The sequence below is a fragment of the Seriola lalandi genome, unplaced genomic scaffold (assembly GCF_002814215.2).
Source record: "Seriola lalandi dorsalis isolate HSWRI2012SDOR001 ecotype SW California unplaced genomic scaffold, Sedor1 jcf7180002054465, whole genome shotgun sequence".
Taxonomy (NCBI): domain Eukaryota; kingdom Metazoa; phylum Chordata; class Actinopteri; order Carangiformes; family Carangidae; genus Seriola; species Seriola lalandi.
The window spans coordinates 617,867-636,746 of record NW_019525018.1 but is presented as its reverse complement, the minus strand read 5'-3'; the positions used below and the strand labels follow the sequence as shown (position 1 = coordinate 636,746).

Genomic DNA, 18,880 nt, shown 5'->3' with positions numbered 1-18,880 from the left:
CCACCCCCCTCCGCCTGAGACCCAGACCCACTAAAATGTTTGATTGGGGTCATGTGAGGATCCATGAGACAGACGCCTGCCGTAAAGGCAAAGATCAGATCAGCAGACAGGGGAACACATGACGGACATTCATTCAACAAGCATCTGATGGTTGAAAATACCATGTTCGAAATGACTGACTGTCTCATATGGCGGTGGGTGTTTGCAACAGGTGCAGGTGTTGCTTTTGTGAGCAGGGTAATAACCACTCACCGCAGCAGGTCTTTTATCATTTTAATGCAAGGGAATAAAATTCTAAGCAGCACATTTTTAGCGGGATGCCTGTCAGTGACTGTTTATGTATAAGGGACATCTAGATAAAGTGACATCCCCTGTGTTGAATAGAAACTTACAGGAGACTGGAGAAGAAGAGACAGAAGGCAGGAAGAAAAGTTTTCTCTGGCCTCACTGACTTAGCTTGATATGACTTGGTTTGAATTGACTTGATTTTATTTTTGCCTTGGCTTGATGTGATTTGGATTGACTTGAAATAGAGTTTATTTTATCTTGACGTGATGTGACTTTGTGTGACTTGACTTGATCTGACGTTACTTTATGTGACGTGTCTTGAATTGGTATGATGGATGGATGGATGGGGGATTTGCTTTGGCTTTTGCTTGGCATGGCCTAGGCTGACATGACTCACGGTCTGATTCACGATCATTTAACCGGCCCTGACAACACAGGTACTTTTCACGCTCAGGTCAGTGAGCCAAAAGGGAACATGGACATCTTCTCTGAACAAATGTTGTTTACTCTAATGAAGACATAAGGACAGATGGCTGCCTTGTACTCGTGCCCCTCTGCTTGAACACACACACACACACACACACACACACACACACACACACACACACGCACGCACACACTTGTGACTCAGCATCGTTGCGTCAATACTGCCCTCAGCACCGTGCCTTCTGCCTGTTAGCCTGGGCGTCTGGTCGTGACTGATGCTGGAGGGAGAGAATAAAGGACAGGGGTGATGAGATGAGCACCTGAATAGATAGGAAATTACCCAGGCTGTGATGATAAAGGCTTTTTAAACAGACACTGTTGTTGCTGCTGCATACACATGAACTAAAACCATCACGGAAAACTGATACCATTCTGTTGCTCAGAAACAAAGCCACCGATCTGTGCACAAGCAAATCACATCCACTTATATCACTGTTCTTGTGAAAACTTTTCCATTTACTTCTAACTCTTACCCTGTGACTAACCTAATCCCAAATCAAATAAAAGTCAATTTTATTCCTAGCCCCCAGTGTTAACCATCTGAATCCCTACACAAACAAAATGTGCTGTTAGCGAGGAAGCCACACAACCACTGGAGACACCGGCAAGAACTGCTGGTGCATAAGTGCATAAACCTCGTCATTACGAAGATAAATGCACTGACAGTTCAGCGGTGTAAAAAAGCACAGGCACTGGTCCGCAGAGACGTGGAACAAAAATGATGGTTGGATGAGTCATCCTTCACCCCATTCTCAACAAGTGGGCGCTGAGTGCATGTGCGGCGCTCACCAGGAGGACGGCACAGGCCCGAATGCTCAACCCTGCTGGAATGATTTGAATCCACTCATCCCCTCAGAGGGTAAGGTCACTGCAAATCAATATGAAATGGTTCTGACTCATCACCCACCTGATAGAGTGGGCTCCTCCAGGATGCCAATGGCTCCATCCATAGAGCACGAGGGGTCACTGAATGGTCTCACCCCAAATTGAACACTTGTGAGAGATTTTAGACCGACGTGTTGGACAGCGCTCTCTGAAATCATCATCTAAAACACAGGGAACATTTTTTTTGACGATTGGTTTTCATCCCTCCAGGACACGTGCAGAATTATTGCAACTTTCTCTTGAGCTTGTATGCAACTGCACAAACTTTAAAATTTGCCACATGTTCTATCTGAAGCAATAGAGATACAAGAATTCATATTCAACATTCCTTCATCCTCTTTTCACCCTTCATCTCTGCTCCAATTAGTTTAATCTGGCCACGCCTAATGATTCACACACTAATGACTGTTTAGTCACTAATGTATGAAGCTGATCTACACCTCCTCATCTCCCATGCTTTCTTTACTTTCTTCTCAGACTCGATTTTCTATGTTGTTTTCTTTGTCCTCCTCAGGCCTCCTGATCAAAGTCTTGTGCTTATCATAAAATAAGAAAATAAGAAAATAAGAAACAAGAAACAAGAAAAAGTCGTTGTGTTTTGATATTGACAAGTGATGCAGTTTTCAAATTTGTGAGAATCATAATTTCCAGAAGTTTTGTGAAATATCCAACCTGCAGCAAGACAAATACAAACAAAACGCAGAGGTGGTGCGTGTGTGTGTGTGTGTGTGTTTGTGTGTGTGTGTGTGTTTCACGTCTTCTTCCTCTGTCCTCCTTTAAACCTCACACACAATAGATAAAGACAAACGCAAGTAAACAGGGACCGTTTGATCCCAGTGCACCTCCCCATGTCTATGTGTTTGTGTGTGATGTACATCGCTACGTGTGTGTGTGTGTGTGTGTGTGTGTGTGTGTGTGCCTGTTTATGCTGGGAAGGGAAAATCAGAGCTCACACCTGTCAGTGTTCCCTGTAGTGTGGACACAGACTGTTTGTTCTGCTGCAGCCGCTGGTTTCCTCTCACACAGACTTTATCAGCAGCAGCAGAGTGTGGGAAAAATAAGAAATATACAGTAAAGAGGAATGAAAAGGAGGTGGCATTGTGATTCGATCTGTTCTGTGTAGCTGTCAGAAATCTATGTCTATGGAAAACACGTCTGTTAGTTAGAAGAATATGGTGAGCTGCTAGAGAAACTGAACATCTGACTCATGGAATATGATGGAAAACTATGGATGTAGATTTGTTTCAATACTATTTGTGTGAACAGACAATCCGCGTGTAAATGTGTGTGACCAGCAGGTTCTTCAGTCTTTCACAGATACGTGGTCCTGAGCTCTGACGCAGGTCATTGCTCCCCGACATGGTGGATGTACATGCCAACACCTTCTTCTAGCTGCATCGGTGAGCTTGAATCTGCAGTCCTGGACAGTGTGTCTTCTTTGACGAGGTTCTTTGACGAGGGGACACGTTCCACCCTGTACGTGAAGCTGAGTGTCGTAAAACTGGATCTAAGAATTCGATGGGGAAAGTCATCGCAGACTCGAGCTGTTCACACACCCAGGTGCCTTATCCACCATGTGAGCTCGGTAACATGTGGTGTGAACTCTCCCACGTAGTTTACCAAGCCTAACCATCTTCTTGCGTCAGCCGCATCTTTGGGCGTGATTGCCTTGAGTCTGCTCCTGTGTCTATGATTTGACATAGGAATGTGCCCTGATCTACAGTAAATTACCATCTGTCATTGAGCATCAGCCCCTCCTTCTGGAGCCGCTCCAACGCTTGACGAAGCAAAGACAAGAATGCAGCAACTCTGTCAGCGTCTTCTTTTTTTTTTTTTTAAGTATATTTTTTTGGGGCTTTTTATGCCTTTGTTTGATCATATATACTAGAGAGACAGGAAATGGGGAGGCAGAGAGAGGGGGAATGACATGCAGGAAAGGGCCATCCGATCCAAAGGGCCATCCGATGCGGGACTCAAATCTGGGCCGACTGCAGCGAGGACTGTAGCCTCTACACATGGGGCGCCTGCTTAGACCACTACGCCACACGACGCCCCTGTCAGCCTCTTCTGAAAGTGCTCAGGTGCCGACAACATCCCGAATGGCAATCTGTGAAAACGGTATCTCCCGAAAGGCGTGATGAAAGTGGTCTGTGGGGCTGATTCTGGATGCAGGGGCGCCTGCCAGAAACCATCAGTGGCGGTGAGTTTTGTAAAAACGGTTGTTCCTGCAAGCTTGGCCAGGGGTTTCCATCAACAGCATCAACAGGAAGTATGTTGCTTGGGCTTGGGTACCACATGATGTACCGTCCCTGCACATCATTATGTGCGCTCTTTGATAGGCACAATCACTGCCACTGTCTTCATCCACTGGAGTTCCCCTTTCACTTTGTCAGTCCACAGTAGTGGTATACAATGTGGAAGCAACAAAGCGAGAAGTCTGGGCTCCCTCCTTCAGATTAATTCTGTATTCCCCCTGCAGGCGCCCGAGGCCTGTGAAGGGTTGTCGGGGTAAAGTTCCAGTATTTGCTCCTGAATACTGTCAACAGGGCACGGTAACTGCAGTGCCTTGATTGCTGGCAGGCCAAGCAGGGGAGTAGGAACTAACTTTTGTATTACAAACACAAGTTCCTTTGTTGTCTGGTCCTTGTTTTCTATGATGCCATTAAACTGTCTGCTTACCTTTAGAGGCTTGTTGCTCGCTCTGCGTGGTCCCTTTGTGGCTCTGGCGATCTCCTGCGGACACTTCCCCCGTTCCTGGGTTGCATTCACTCTATCTGATCGACAAACGGCTGCATAGTGGCATTTTTATGTGGCATTACCTGCACTCTGCTTTAGTTGTTGACTCTTGCATTGTGCACTTTTTCCTGCCGGACTTTCTCTGTGAAACTATTTCTTGCATTTCACCATATCAGGGTTTGTGTCTTTCTGGTCTGTGTCAGTTGTCTGTTTCTTTATATCTTAATATCAGATTTTTCAGGGCAGCTTTCCATTTGAAGTCTTTGTGACTGTGGTATCTTATGCCCACAGTCAACCTGTCATCAGCCTAACCATTCTCTCCTGCAGTACGCCGTATTGACAATATTATGCGAGTTTATGAATTTTAAGAATTCAAATCAAGCCCCTTCATAGAGCTCATAAGATAAGAAAAGAAAAACTGCAAAATGACGATATCAAGTGCTTAAAAAAGATAAATAATATGATAATATGATAATATAATATGTACAATTAGATATTTAAATGTAACAATTAAGAAATGACATTGCACAGATGGTGTGTTAAATTACTGCACATGGTGAATGTCTCATGTTTGCAAATGTTGTCTTTCTCATACTGTATTTCTCTTGGTCTAGTTCACTTGGGCTCAGCATGCTCAAAATGTCATCACCTATATCAGCCATAGAATAAACTAATGAGTTTACCTGATATATATACCTGATATATATGACTTGGATGGGTTCAGCACATGTGGAGCATGTGCTTGCCTTCATCTAATTCAAAAGTTGACCAAACACTGTTGGGTTGCAGAGGAGCATTCATCATCTCACCCTGAGAAATAGACGATTATTTATAACATTCAAGGCCCTGGAGCTGTATGTCTATGTTTATAGTTTTGCAAACATGTGATGCTCACACGCAACTGAAACTATTTTGTCCTTAAAGGTCATTGCCCACCAAGGCACCAACTACCCTTCAGACATCTTGATAAACTTTTCTTTTTCTTTTTTCACTGCACCCTTAAATTCAATTTAAACACCAAACACTAAACTCAGCTGACAGCCCCGGTGCATTTCAAACGGCTAGGTTCCCACTGTCGTCTCCTTTTGTGTGTGATGGTATATTATGGCTCTTTAGCTGTACCTTTGGGAAACAGTGACCTGATGATGCTCACTAGAAAACGACTTACTGTAATGGCCACAAATAATCACAGATAAGTCTTACACATGTTCTGTATTTTATGATTCCAGATGTTTAATCAGCTGGAGTAGAGTTAAAGGGGTCAGATATATCAGACCATTTTATTTATTTATTTCTATTGTAAACTCCTGGTCAAAGTAGATCACAGGACAGTTTGTTATAGATGCCCACAGCTAGAATGGTAGGGGTGTCTTGGAAACATCTGCCAGCATAAGTGTATTTATGTTCCTCAACATTTTTGTAGTGATTTAGTATTTCCAATTACCCAGGAAATTGTTAAGGAGAGGTATTCCTCTCTCATCAGATTATTGTTAGAAAGATTTACAGACTCGTTTTCACTGATCGAAGAGGCAGGGCAGTAAAACAGCAGGGATATGTCTAAAGATACGACTAAATCCTACACTGGAAGAGAAATACCAAGAGCCCGGATGCTGCTGAATGTTGATTTCGAGAAACTTCATTCACTATTAACACACTGTATATACAAGGGAAACTGACAGTAAATTAAGAGGCCAGGTGTCGAGGACGCAGCTGTACACACACACACACACACACACACACACACACACACACACACAGACACTCCTCCTGTAACAGTCTCATGATCAGCCCTCACACATGCATCTCTGAGACTCAGCTGGCTCTCTGTCCTGAGACGTGACAGGTAGGGACCCTCAGGGTCAGCTGGGGCCTCCCTGTGAAATGTTGCAGCAACCTGCAGCAGCCTCCAATATAAGGCAATTTCCTAAAACACTCTTTCAGCGTAGCATTGTGGGTGCCATGTAGGTTCAAGGTGCTCATTAAGCTCTAATGGTGGGCGGTAAAGGATTTAATGATTGTTGAATTACATCACTTGTGTTTACTGGAACAGCATCGCTCCCATTTTGAATGGAGCGCATATAGCATTCGGCGCACCCTCTCCACTCAGCAGCATTCATCAAGATCATGTAATATTAGCTTTGGTCTAACCAGTAGTCAAGAGGACAAATGCAGACTTCCTGCTACTGTCCTGACAAGGTTAAAGTTTTTGATTTCGATGTTTACAATCTACGTTTTCACTCCTGTGTGGCTGTAAACACAACACTGATTTACCATCACCCTTTAAGCTTAAATGGCTTATATGTTAGCAAAGAGTCGCTTATTTACACAAAGGTTTGGTGCATGGAAATCAGTCCAACAGGACTAACTCATCAGGTTAAAGGTAAGGTCAAGGCTGAAACTATAGTCGTACACTGACTCGCTAAGAAACCTCCACACAGGAACAAAAGGCTGCACCGCCGTCACAGGGGGAACAAGACGAACTGGCACAAAGGGGAAGGGAACACTGAAATTAAATACACAATGAGACAATGAGACACAGGTGCAACACATTAGGGCGCGGTCAGGTAATCACACAACAGGGAAGCACAGGAGGGTAGGAAGTGAAAGGAAGGTGGGTATCAAAATAAAACAGGAAATGCAAATACTGGAGACATTAGTGAAGAAGACAGAAAAGACTTCGCTAGACCGACAGGGTGTGACAGAGCATCATTAGCATTTTCTTTTTAAGTTTTAAAGTTTGAATGTAAGTCCAATATTCACTCTGCTCTTAGCTCCGTTTAGCTCTCCACTAACTGCTGAGAAACATGTCTGACTCTTTAGCTGCTAAATTCTCCACTGTGGCATTCAACAGCTGACTGTGTTTATCTGCTGGTTGGTGCCGGGCAGGTAACGTAACCTCTGTTTTTTCCAGCTGTCTTCTGCTGCTGTGAACAGTAATAAACCAAAACACTGAAGTTGTGGGTCAGAAAACCAAAACAATGAGCTAAAAGACACTAAAACTCTTCATAGAGTCGAGGGAAACCACAGGGTGCAGTGAGAAGTTGAACTTTACCATGAGACTGTAAAACTGACCTCGGATCAGTCTTCCACTTCCACCTCGGGCTTCTTTGAATGCTCTGAATACTTGAGAGGATTAGTTTGTTTGCTTCTGTGAACATGTATCAGCCAGGTGTAATGTCAAGACCGACCTCTCAGGGTCCTGCTTTAATCTTCCACAACAGTTTACAGCCAGTTCACATTCACCTGGTTTTTCCTCTCACCAACAAACGGCTCTGTTGAACCCAATAAAACCTTCTTCCGTGATCTTTGTATTAAAAGCACATTCTCAAAGGAAAAAGTGGATATTTGTGAATGCGTGTACTTTTAATAGATATTTTTGGAGAGAGACACAGTTTGGTTTCATTTCGATGACTTTATTTTTATACTCCAGAATAAAAACAAGAAATACAAAATAATACAAATATCAGGAGGAAAAAAACGATGAAAGTAGCAGCAGCACAGTCGTTGAATGTTGCTCTGTTCTCAGGCTCTCATCACACTTTTCACTTCACTTTTAAAGTAAAATTAATAATTCAACTTTCATGTTTTTTGTGTCACGCCACTTACAAAACTGGTTAAACTGCATCTGAAGCACTAAACTGAAAGTATGCTATAGGAGCCAACACTACAGACCTCTCCAGCATGGTTTACTCTTTTAGATAAACGTATAGGAGTAGACATGGTTCACATACTCGTCCTCAACACACGCAGCAAAGCAGCAACCAGGCCTGCAGAAAAATGTCAACACGGTCAACGCAGGAAAGGTCCCGAGCACAAAGCGTTTCAGAGGTTTTTGGCATTTCACATCCGTTCCTACAAACCTCGCCTACAAGTGGGAACAGAAGTGGGATGAAGGAATTTTCAACTGCGCAAAAGCCTGCGATGGATGCTGCAATACCTGAGCATCAGCACTTTTCTACCTGGAGCACTAGGAGTGTGAGAAGAGCAGGTGAAGGCAGAGTAAGGCCGAAAGAAGGACAGAGAAGCTGTTTACTGTTTCTTTCTTACTGATGCCTCCTCTCTCTCTCTCTCTACTTAGATTAAAAAATAAATAAATTTGGATGTCGTTTTTTCCTGATGCTGTACAGGCTACTAACAGAGGTGCTAAGGCAACATAGTTAATATCACAGCGACACCCGTATAGGCACAAAAAGCAGATTATCATTATCCTGTGAAACATCTCAACATTTACCAGATGGATCGGCACAAAATTTGGTACAGACACTCATGTTCCCCTCAGGATGAATTTCTATCACTTTGCTGATCCCCTGACTTTTGATCTAGCGCCACCACCAGGTCATATTTTTCATTTTCTCTTTGGTTTATGACCAAAAATCTGGCATCAACCTCAGCTGTACTTTCTTTGCTGTGCTAAATTAGCAAAAGTTAGCATGCTAATATGCTAAACCAAGATGGTGAACATGGCAAATTGCATATGTGCTAAACACGAACAGGTTAGCATTGGCAGTGTAAGCATGTTAGCATCCTGACACTAGCATTTAGCTCCTGAGCAGTACCTTTGCCTGTGCCTAAGTACGGCGTCATAGAGCTGCTAACACGACGAGAAAAGATTTTGCTTTTTAGTCAGAACTCAGTAAATACAAGTGCAAGTGTCTGACTGAGCAGCTTTGTATCAGATCACATCAGTATCCATTATTCTCACATCACATCAGTTCATTCAAACATCCAGAACAAAAGTGGAAAATAAATCTGACACAGGTGTATTCCCTTTCACTGCAGTAGTCACTCTGATGGCCAGCAGGTGTGGTGAGTAAACAGCTGACGTGTGATTGGCAGAAGTCCAGTTGGGAAGGTTGTGACAAGGTGGCATTGTTATTGTAATACTACTTAATGATTTAATGCTATGTATTATTTTTGGCAACGCTTAAGAGGAAAATCAGCTCAGTATTTAAGACTTGATAAGACTTCTGATATGAAAATACTGTTGTTTAGTGTAAACCTAGTTCACTTTGTTGTTTTTTAGAAAGCATATTTTGTACACATGGCTATCGTGAGCAGGGTGAGCCTCTTCTGTCTTTCATTCTGCCTATCCCATTACATTACATGCGGGATTTTCAGAATAAAATGTATACAGAAGTACAAATTATTATCAAGTTCCAAGGTTGAGGTGTACTCAGTGTATCAGTCTTTAATAATTCCCTTTATCAAATCAACACCATCTCTAAAGGAGATCTCAGAACATTGAGAAGTTAACTTTTAAAAGCTGCAAGATGTCTATAATATTTGGTACATTTAGTGTAGTTTTCTACTTATTTCATCAGACTTACTGCACACAATAGTGCGTATCAAATACAGTTTGTTTTTTACACAGAGGCTGTGAAATCAACATCTAGTTAACAATTGACTCTCATTTCCTCAATCGTGTTCATCATTCTGGCCACTTGGGGGCAGTGCAACAAGCTGTAAACAAAACTTTAACATGCAGAATGTGTATTCAGTTTGTGAAGCTGTCCTGACTTAAACTTCAGTAGAAACAAGGGGCTGTGTTTCTGCACACCAGACAAATGTAATTTCATAATTCAGTCTTCTTTTTAGTTGTGCATCTGTCTGTTTAGATGCCAAATGCCCCTATATGTTCACTAGCTAGCAGCTACATTTGTCACTAAGTTGTTTGGTGCTGGTCAGGTGGGGTATAGTGGGTTTATTGTAGCTCTTTTAAAGTGTAACTTTAATAGAAAACAGGCCTCTTATATGGATTAACAATCTGGTTGATTTGCAGCTTTCTATTGAGAATCCATCCTACCAGGCTCCAAGGTATTCGCACGTGGCCGAATCTCAGTGGTTCGGACCAATCAGCTTCCTCGAGGGAGGAACTACTGGCAGCTAAGGAGAAGCGACTGTTTGGGTGTTTGTAAGAGTGACTTTTATATACAAAAATTTAGAGCTGGACAGAAGGTGAAAGTTGGGACAAACTTTCTGAGCAATGTTTAATTTCCATCGTAGAAAGAAGCCGAGAGTTTGTTCATTTAGATTAAATTTAGGATTTAAGATTCTATTCTATTATATTCATTTAAAAAATCTTTATTATTAATTTCTTAGGGCAGACATTACAGTATGTAACAACAGGGAAAATTAGAAAATTAAGAAATTGAGGGGAACAGATGAGATAAAAAATAAATGACAAACACAAAACCAAACAAGGATGGAAAAAAAACTCAAGATTTATTTGTAAAGCACTTTCCACAAAATGCCCTGTAAACAAATTAGAGGGACTAAGCAATAAACAACAAAGTTTCCTAAAAATAAATAAATAAACTTTCTACAATCCTATTCAGGTTAGTTTCCCCATCGGCTTTGCGCTGGAGTGTTAGAAAGGTTCTACCTCTAAAACATACACATTAACCCCTCCTGCATCCTGTCTCCATGGCAACAACTCTACCGCCTCCATACAGAGGTCACACTGTCTCTACGGAAACAACGCCGCCACAGTCATGTACTTTGGGTCTGTTGCAGGAGGAGGGTCGACGTTAATAATACAGCACTAACTTTTTTCTTCTTTTCATAGCTGTCACTGTGTGTGTGGAGAAACAAAAGAAAAACAAAAACATGAGGATGAAAAATAAAAACTAACGGTTCATATTGTGATCTGAAAAATGTGCTGCGTCTGCACCTCAAGAAAAAAACAAAACAAAAAAAAACAAATCTCCTCAGTCCCGTTTCCCCTCGAGCATTTCTCCCCATAGACTTAGGCATGTGGTTGTCTCTCAGCTTATTTGATCCTCTCTGACCTTTGACCCACATTAAGGACACCCCCCCAAAAACACACACACACACACACACACACTCTAAAATATAAGAAATTGTAACAGAATATAGCAGAAAAAAGTGTTGAACAGTGAAATGTTTACATGTAAATGTCACAACTGCCTGTTAGTTCAGAGGAAATTTGAGTTCATCAGTGTGTGTCCAAGAAGATAACACAAGTCCCAACTGCTCCCGACCCATCCACCAACCTCAACCAGCACACACACACACACACACACACACACACACACACTCATATATCCACACACACATGACAGACATCCACAACACTAAAAAAAAAAGAAAAAAGAAGAGCGTCAAATCCTAACCTGACGCCGTGTGTGTTACAGTTACATGGCTTTATTACAGGATGTCGTCTGAAAAATGGTGTGATGGAGTTTTAATGGTGCGCTGGTAGCTGGGCTCAATACGCCGAGATATTGATCCCAAAAGTGAGAGTGAGATCACTGACCCAAAAAACAGTGGACAGCAGGAAAACAGCACAACACTGACCCAGTTTTCAGTGATGGTCGCAAAACAACTTTCCCACACAGGTACGTGCACCTCTGTTAATCTGAACACGTGACGATCTGAGAATCAAGTCAAAAAGCAATTGAACTCCCAATACCCAGAAAATCCTTTTGAGGTGACATCAGTAGGTTGCACATGGCGTGCTCATGTTAATCACCATGACAACTCTGTAAGGCTTTTAGAGATAAACATGTAATGCACGTAGGCTCTTAACAAAAATAAACTTAACGGAAAACTTCTACTTTTAGAAACCGTTCATTTAAAGAAAGACGGAGAGTTCAAAGGTTTTCATGACATCCAGACAAGTGAGCTTCAATGGGTAATCCAGTGATTTAGTAACCACATAAGGTTACATGAAGTTGGTGGATTTGTAAGAGATTAAAAAAAATAAAGTAAAGGAATGGTCAAAACAGAAGCAGCACAGGCTGAGAAATAGTGACTTTTAGCCTGTTGTATCAGTCACACTCGAAAATCACTGGATTCCTACGGTTCTCATCGTCGTGTCGTGTCTTGTCTTTAGAGCGCTCCTACTTGGTAAAAGCCCACAGCCAGTTTCTAACTCAAACTTTCTGTCTGTTAGAAATTTGAAAGCCAGGCTGAGATAACCCCTGGTGACATCACTATGACATCATCAGGACTTGACAAAGGTCCTCTGTAGCCACAGAAGAACATTGTGATTGATTTCACAGGCCGAGTGCTGCTGGAGAAAACTGAACTTCATCCCCACGCGAGAGCCGACCATCTGGCCGCAGCGAGCCTTTATCAACAGTGTGGTTACCACGAAGAGCAAAATAAAACAGAAACATCTCTTAACACACCAGGATTCATTTAGCGTCACTCACTTCCTACAGCAGCTAAGACAACTAAAAACACAAAAACGACAGAGAGAGAGCAGGGCTGAAACTCGCACACTGAAGGGTCATGGACCTGACAGTGACTGATAAGCCACACCAAGACGCTAGATCAGTCTGGACTCTAGGACGGTGAGCAACGACACAGACAACACAAAAGTTTTAACTAAAAGTGCCAGAGATTTGTAACAACCGCAGAACATAAACGTTTTCCGAGGAAAAGCTTCGTGGATATCTGAGAACACTGATCTTGCTAAGCAACGACTTGAAAGCAAAACTTATTTCCAGGAAATTAAAAACGGATTCTTTCAGGATTTTTTTTTTTTTTTTTTTTAAAAGCTCCTTGTTGCTCATTTCAGACTTGCGAGAGCTCTCTTTACAGCTGTTTGCAGGTGGACGCCATCAGCGGCCACACCTGCCATCATAGCCAACAGTTCTTCATCTGCCACATAAGGCACAACTTGCTAAATGCAACAGGTTTCTCATGAAGGAGGATATTTTAGAGGAACTTATTCACAGAGAAATGTGAAATTTATCGTAAAAAAAAAAAAAAAAAAGAAAGGACAACATCAATGCATAACAGCCTATGAAGGACAGTTAGTGACTAAAAATAGGCCATTCTAAACATAACACCCCAAAAATGTCAGCAACGTAACAAAATAAAAGTAGTTTCAAAGACACGGTAACTTCAAACACCTGCGCGTGTCTGTCTTCTTCATCGGGTGCTTATCAGCACCCTGCAGACGGGGTGGGTGAGAGAGAGATATAGAGAGAGAGAGAGAGAGAGAGAGAGAGAGATAGAGACTGGGATGAAAGGGTTCAATAGAGGTCAAGCTTCATCAGCTGTGATGTCAGAGACCGGTGGAATCCGATTGGCCACCGGCTGAAATTAGAAGCGAGGCCGTTTAGGACTCCTGGGGGACCACCTCCATCACCTTCTGACACATGGCTGTGGTCGAAACTGCAAAACACACACACACACACACACACAGACGAGCGACAGTTATCCACAACGTCCAGTGAAGTAACACTCCCAGAGACTCAGACATGAGAAGAGACGAGTTGCTGTGCTCACAGATGCCATGCAGCAGCCACTTGGGTTTGGTCTTCCACCACACGCCCAGTAAGTAGACAGGCACTCCGGTACCGATGATGCCGAAGCCGATGGCGCACTCCTTCGGGGTCTTCCAGAAGGAGACGACGATGAGGAAGAGGCAGGCCAGCACGAAGCTCACCGGCAGCAGAATATTCACCTGCAGGAGAAAGACAGGAGGGTTTTTTCCAAGCTTTGTCTGAGGGGCAAAGAGACTTTCAAAAACCCTGGACAAGAGGAGATTTGATACCACTGACTTTTCACAATGTGTTGTTTTTAAACTGGCAATAAATCATCGTCACATTTATTTTTCTCACTAAATAAATTCGCCTCATTACTGAAACATGTACTAAAGGTGTGTGTCTTTGTTGTTTGATCCCACATGGATCCTGCAGAGACTCGCCCCTACTCTGCCACTGATTGGTTCTGACCCTGATATTATTCTTCGCTGAACGTGGGTGTCGAAAAAAATTAGGCATGTCCCTGCAAGTGCAACTCAGACACTCAGGTCCGAGACAGAGAATAAGGTGAAGTGACTCCAGACTCCAGTGGCCCTCAGTTGGTCAGTAAAGTTTGACTTTAGCTGCTAAAAGCTCCTTTTCGCTTACCAGCAAGTCGACACCTTTGTCCGTCTGCTCTTTGGCTTTGGTTGAGACTTGACCCCTTCGCTCCAGTGAAGGTGAATCTTAAAGGGATAGTTCAGGTTTTTTTGACGTGGGGTCGTAGGTACATTACCTGCATCGTTATACAGTGCGCTCCGTAGGTACGCTTGCGTGTAGTGAATACGGTAGTTCAGCGGTTGAAAGAAATGTAGTGCCAAAGGAAAGTGCTGTTTTCATGGGAGGATAAACTTGGATTGTTTCAGTGGGCGTTTTTAAAAGTGTTTAAAACATGTTTTTTCTCGTCGCCCCGTGCACAGCAACACATCGTGAACTGGAACGCCAACATTAACAGCGAAACATCATTAGTTAACCTCACTAACGCGCTAGTGGCTGAACGACAGCAAATCTCTCAGGAGATACGCAGATTCAGAATGAGACGTTCAACAATCCCTTCAGTAGCTGTCAAGGCATCCACATACCTTCGGCCGTGTAGACTTGATGTGAACTAGTTTAACAACCAGGTTAATGATGTGCAGTTTCTCTTAACTAAAGACGTTCATTAGTAAAAACTTAATTGAGTGATTCTCTGGCAGCTTTGCTCTAAATCTGTTGAACAGCAGGAATGTGACAGACAAAGAAAGTAGAAAGAAACAGAGTGGGAGAGTGACAGAGGGAGATGGAGGTCAGCAGTGAGACAGTGCCACCACTGTCCCACCACTCACTCACTCACTCACTCACTCACTCACTCACACAGCACAGGGCCAGTGGATCTATCTGCCTATTTCACTTCACTGCCCTGACAGACTCTGAGTCTGTAAAACACACACACACACACACACACACACACACACACACACGGCCATGCCAGCAGGCGGATGAGTAGAGTTAGGGCGGCCATGCGGCTCTAATAAGAGATACGCAGACTCAACATCACACGTGAAAACTCGCACACACACACACATGCAAATAAAATGCAACAATGGCACAATGGTCCTCTGTATGTCAGGGAGTCCTGCAGCAACTGGTTGTAGTCAGAAGATGCAGCTCTCTTCCTCTCGTGCGCGCACACACACACACACACACACACACACACACACACACACCACTACCCAGTAGGCCTCAACACCAGCTGACAAGCATCCAGCTTCTCTTCTGTCTTTTAATCTGCCATCAGCCTCTATTCATCCGATCTCCACTGAATGAGTCTTTGTTGTAGGCATGAGACAAAGAGGAAACATTTCCTGCTGCCAAAGCTAACTTGAGTCGGAGTCAATGGTGACAAAGACCGGAGGGAAACTTTAATGTCCGCTGACTTGTCTGCGTATGTCTGTGCGCATACCCCTGCGATCAATGTTTTTCAACTGATATATCTGGGTATTTTTTCAGCGGAAAGTCTTACCCACTACCGTTTGCTTCTTGTATTCTGATTGGCTGGCTGCGTTAAGTCATCGCCTCACCTTGATGGGTCGCTCCAACTCGGGCTTCTTATAACGCAGGTACATCATCCCAACTATTGCCATGGCGATGCAGAGCCAGTTGAAGAAACTGAAGAAGTTTATGACGGAGAAGATGTCGTTGGAGAAGGCGTAGAGCAGCGTCATCAAACACTGGAGAGAGCCAGATAGAAGCAGTTAGAAAGCAATTACCTTTATTTACCTTACATAAATCCCTCCCCGTATAACTACATCCTGAATTTAATGTCTGATATCTTATTTATCTTGGGTGGCATTGCTTTCTTTGTTATGACACGGTGCTATCAAGTTCTTATATTACAACAGCAACCACACAAGTTTTCAAAGTAGCTGTAAAGGTTGTGATGAAGTCGTCACTGTGTGTGGGAGAGGGCAGCAGAACAGTGTAGGTTCTGGTTTGTTTCCAGTCAAATGTTTCTAATCTGACAGCATCGTTATCCTAATGCTTCATTACCACTGTTCATCAGTGAAGCGACAGCCCCCTGATTTAAAGACTCGGATTCGTAGTGTAAGATCCCTGTGATCTAGTGTACAGTGATTGGACAGTAAGAGTACATACGGTGAATATAAGTGAGGGCAGTGGCGTCAGCAGCGTGGGGTGGATCATTGACAGCAGACTGGGCAGGTGACCCTCCCGGGAACCCACAAAGAATAACCTGAGAGGGAAGGAAAAGACATGGGTGAGCGCGAATAGATACATCAATTCAGTTAATGCATTTTGTACATTGAACCGTCAGATAGTCTACAAGTGTGTCCCAGTATGTTTTTCATGTGCTGTGCTTCGTGCTGTACATGTTACCTGGAGGATGTGAACAGAGAGCCGTTGACTGATCCAAAGCAAGACAGACCCACAAACACCGGGATGATCCAGGCCATTGGACCCAGGTGGCAGTTTCCAAAATCCTGCAGGACGCCACATAAAAAGGACAGATGTGATAATGAGTCAACTATGTCGGCAATGGAGGCCCAGTCACGTCACCGCACACCACAACTGTCCCTCGTAGTGACTCTTGGTGACGCGTTGAGTACTCGCAGGGTTAGTTGGTCAGTTGTACATCATCTTATTCAATAAAGACTTTATTGAAGAGAGGAAAAATAAACAAAGAAGCTCTCTGAGATTACTAGCAGTCAGTTAGCAAGCTTGTTCACAGACAAGACAATAAGTTCACACAGTTTATTAGAAAGATCTATTTTTATCTATTCCTTGACTGCAAACCATTCATTCCCCTTTTGTGGAGCAGTGTGCACTTCATCAAAGAACGGTTACACAGAAGTGGATTGTATAATAAGCTTCCTTCTTTCAGGACTCTATCATCCTTCTGAACAGAGGATTTCCAGAGGGATGATTTAGGCGAGTGATCAATGACGTACCAGAAACACATTTATGATTTTACTGCATTTGGTAACCTTCATACATAGAAAACAGCTCAAGCACTCACCACAGCCACAGCCTCGGAGTTGAGCATCTGCTCTGGTGTGAGTGTGGTGAAATATGCCAGGTTGGTCAGAACGTAAACCACTGTCACTATGGGCAGAGAGATGATGATGGCTCGGGGAAGGTTTCTGAGGAAGACATAAAAAACAGTCTGGAGTTATAAACTAGATTACAACTACTTCAGTCACTCCTCTGCAAACAAAACTGTATTTCAAATGGCGTTTGATGGCGTGTAAGTCAGTCATGCGTACTCACTTGTAAGGCTCAATCATCTCCTCAGTCACAAAGTTCAAGTAGTTCCTGGAAGCGGGAAGGTCGACAATCAGACACAGTCCAGTTATATAGTAAAACAGATGTATTGTGTATTGTATAACTCCTCTGTACAAGTGTAAAAATACATGTCAATACATGAGTGGTATCACTGATACGTAGACTGTGTCAAACCCTTCATTCAAATGATCTCTCAGAACAAGTGGAAGAGTGGAGGAGCTGAGAGTTGGTTTTTTCTTGTTGTTTTTTACCTAATTCTTAAGATTTCTACTTAATTTAGGCCAAGAAATGAATTCTTCTTATTTTTGGAGTGAAAAGAAAAGACTTGATCGATCCCCAGAGAGTAAATTCACCCCAAACCTCCAGAGCTGCCAAAAACTGCAGTTCCTCAAATCTCCATAGACTCCCATGTTAAAATGCCCAACTTTACAGCAGAAATAAACATGTTTACAGCCTGGTACAAGAAATGGTTTTGGTCTCTATGACAACTGTACAGGGGCTGAATTTTTTATATAACTCATTGATTTAAGGCTTAAATTTCTGCAAAATTGAGGGCGTGCCGCTTTGAGTGACAGGTAGTTGACACAAACCGTCACGCACCAAAAAGTCTCGGCTCCACACGCCCAACCATTTAGGGATTAGCCAGGAGTTTGGCGCTCTCGGGCACCGCCAAGATGGCGACGGCAGACCAGCCCACTCTGAGCTTCAAAACCACTCTTCAGAAACCTATGGGTGTAGTCACGGAGGCTACGTCCATCTTTATTTACAGTCTGACCGCTAGGCTGGGTGATAATTTGGCAAAGCAGTAGAATCTTATAACGTTAATGAGATGATATCATTTACTAATTTACAAATTGTTGTTGGCCTAACTATAATGATCCGTGTCTATTTCCATCCCTCCTCCATGAGGAGTCAGAATGAGTCAGCAGGATTAACATTTTAATTTGTTTGATCCTAAATCGGAAATCGGATATTGAACGGGCAGCGCAGTGATCGCACAAGCACGTTGGTGTGTTAACTCACCAACCACCATAGGCAAACAGGCCGCTGTACAGCGCCAGGCCGATGTTTCCAAACTCATATTTGGACCCCGTGAAGGAATTCTCTGGAAGAAGTCCGTCTGTGCCACCTGGAGAGGACGAGGAGAGAACAGGGACAGGGTTAAGACGGCATTATTGCTCAGCAGGCAAGTTTACCGTCCTCTCTGGAACAATAAAATGAAACAATGATCTGTATTTACACAACACACGCTAACATATGCCGAAAAGTCTTTGGATATTCAGTTTAAATCTGTCTCAGTATGTGGATCAGCTGAGGACTGCAGGCTGAGACGGTCAATAAGTGACCCAGACTGTGGCATGAGTGTGGATCAACATGAGGCACGGACGGATCATAGGCACAAATAGAGGGGGGGGGGGGGGGGGGGG

At 43.2% G+C, this 18,880-nt stretch overlaps 1 protein-coding gene across 1 annotated transcript in view; it reads right to left on the bottom strand.

Annotated features, from left to right (window-relative positions):
* Positions 1-10,598: 10,598 nt before the first annotated feature.
* Positions 10,599-18,880, bottom strand: part of slc7a5 (solute carrier family 7 member 5) — a 20,838-nt gene continuing 12,556 nt past the window's right edge. The window contains exons 3-10 of the mRNA XM_023411418.2: positions 18,477-18,582; positions 17,439-17,483; positions 17,188-17,311; positions 16,548-16,651; positions 16,308-16,404; positions 15,734-15,883; positions 13,657-13,834; positions 10,599-13,542 (exon numbers count right to left, since the gene is read on the bottom strand). Coding sequence (XP_023267186.1) covers positions 13,487-13,542; positions 13,657-13,834; positions 15,734-15,883; positions 16,308-16,404; positions 16,548-16,651; positions 17,188-17,311; positions 17,439-17,483; positions 18,477-18,582 — 860 coding nt within the window. The 3' untranslated portion in view covers positions 10,599-13,486. The remainder of the gene's footprint in view (positions 13,543-13,656; positions 13,835-15,733; positions 15,884-16,307; positions 16,405-16,547; positions 16,652-17,187; positions 17,312-17,438; positions 17,484-18,476; positions 18,583-18,880) is intronic.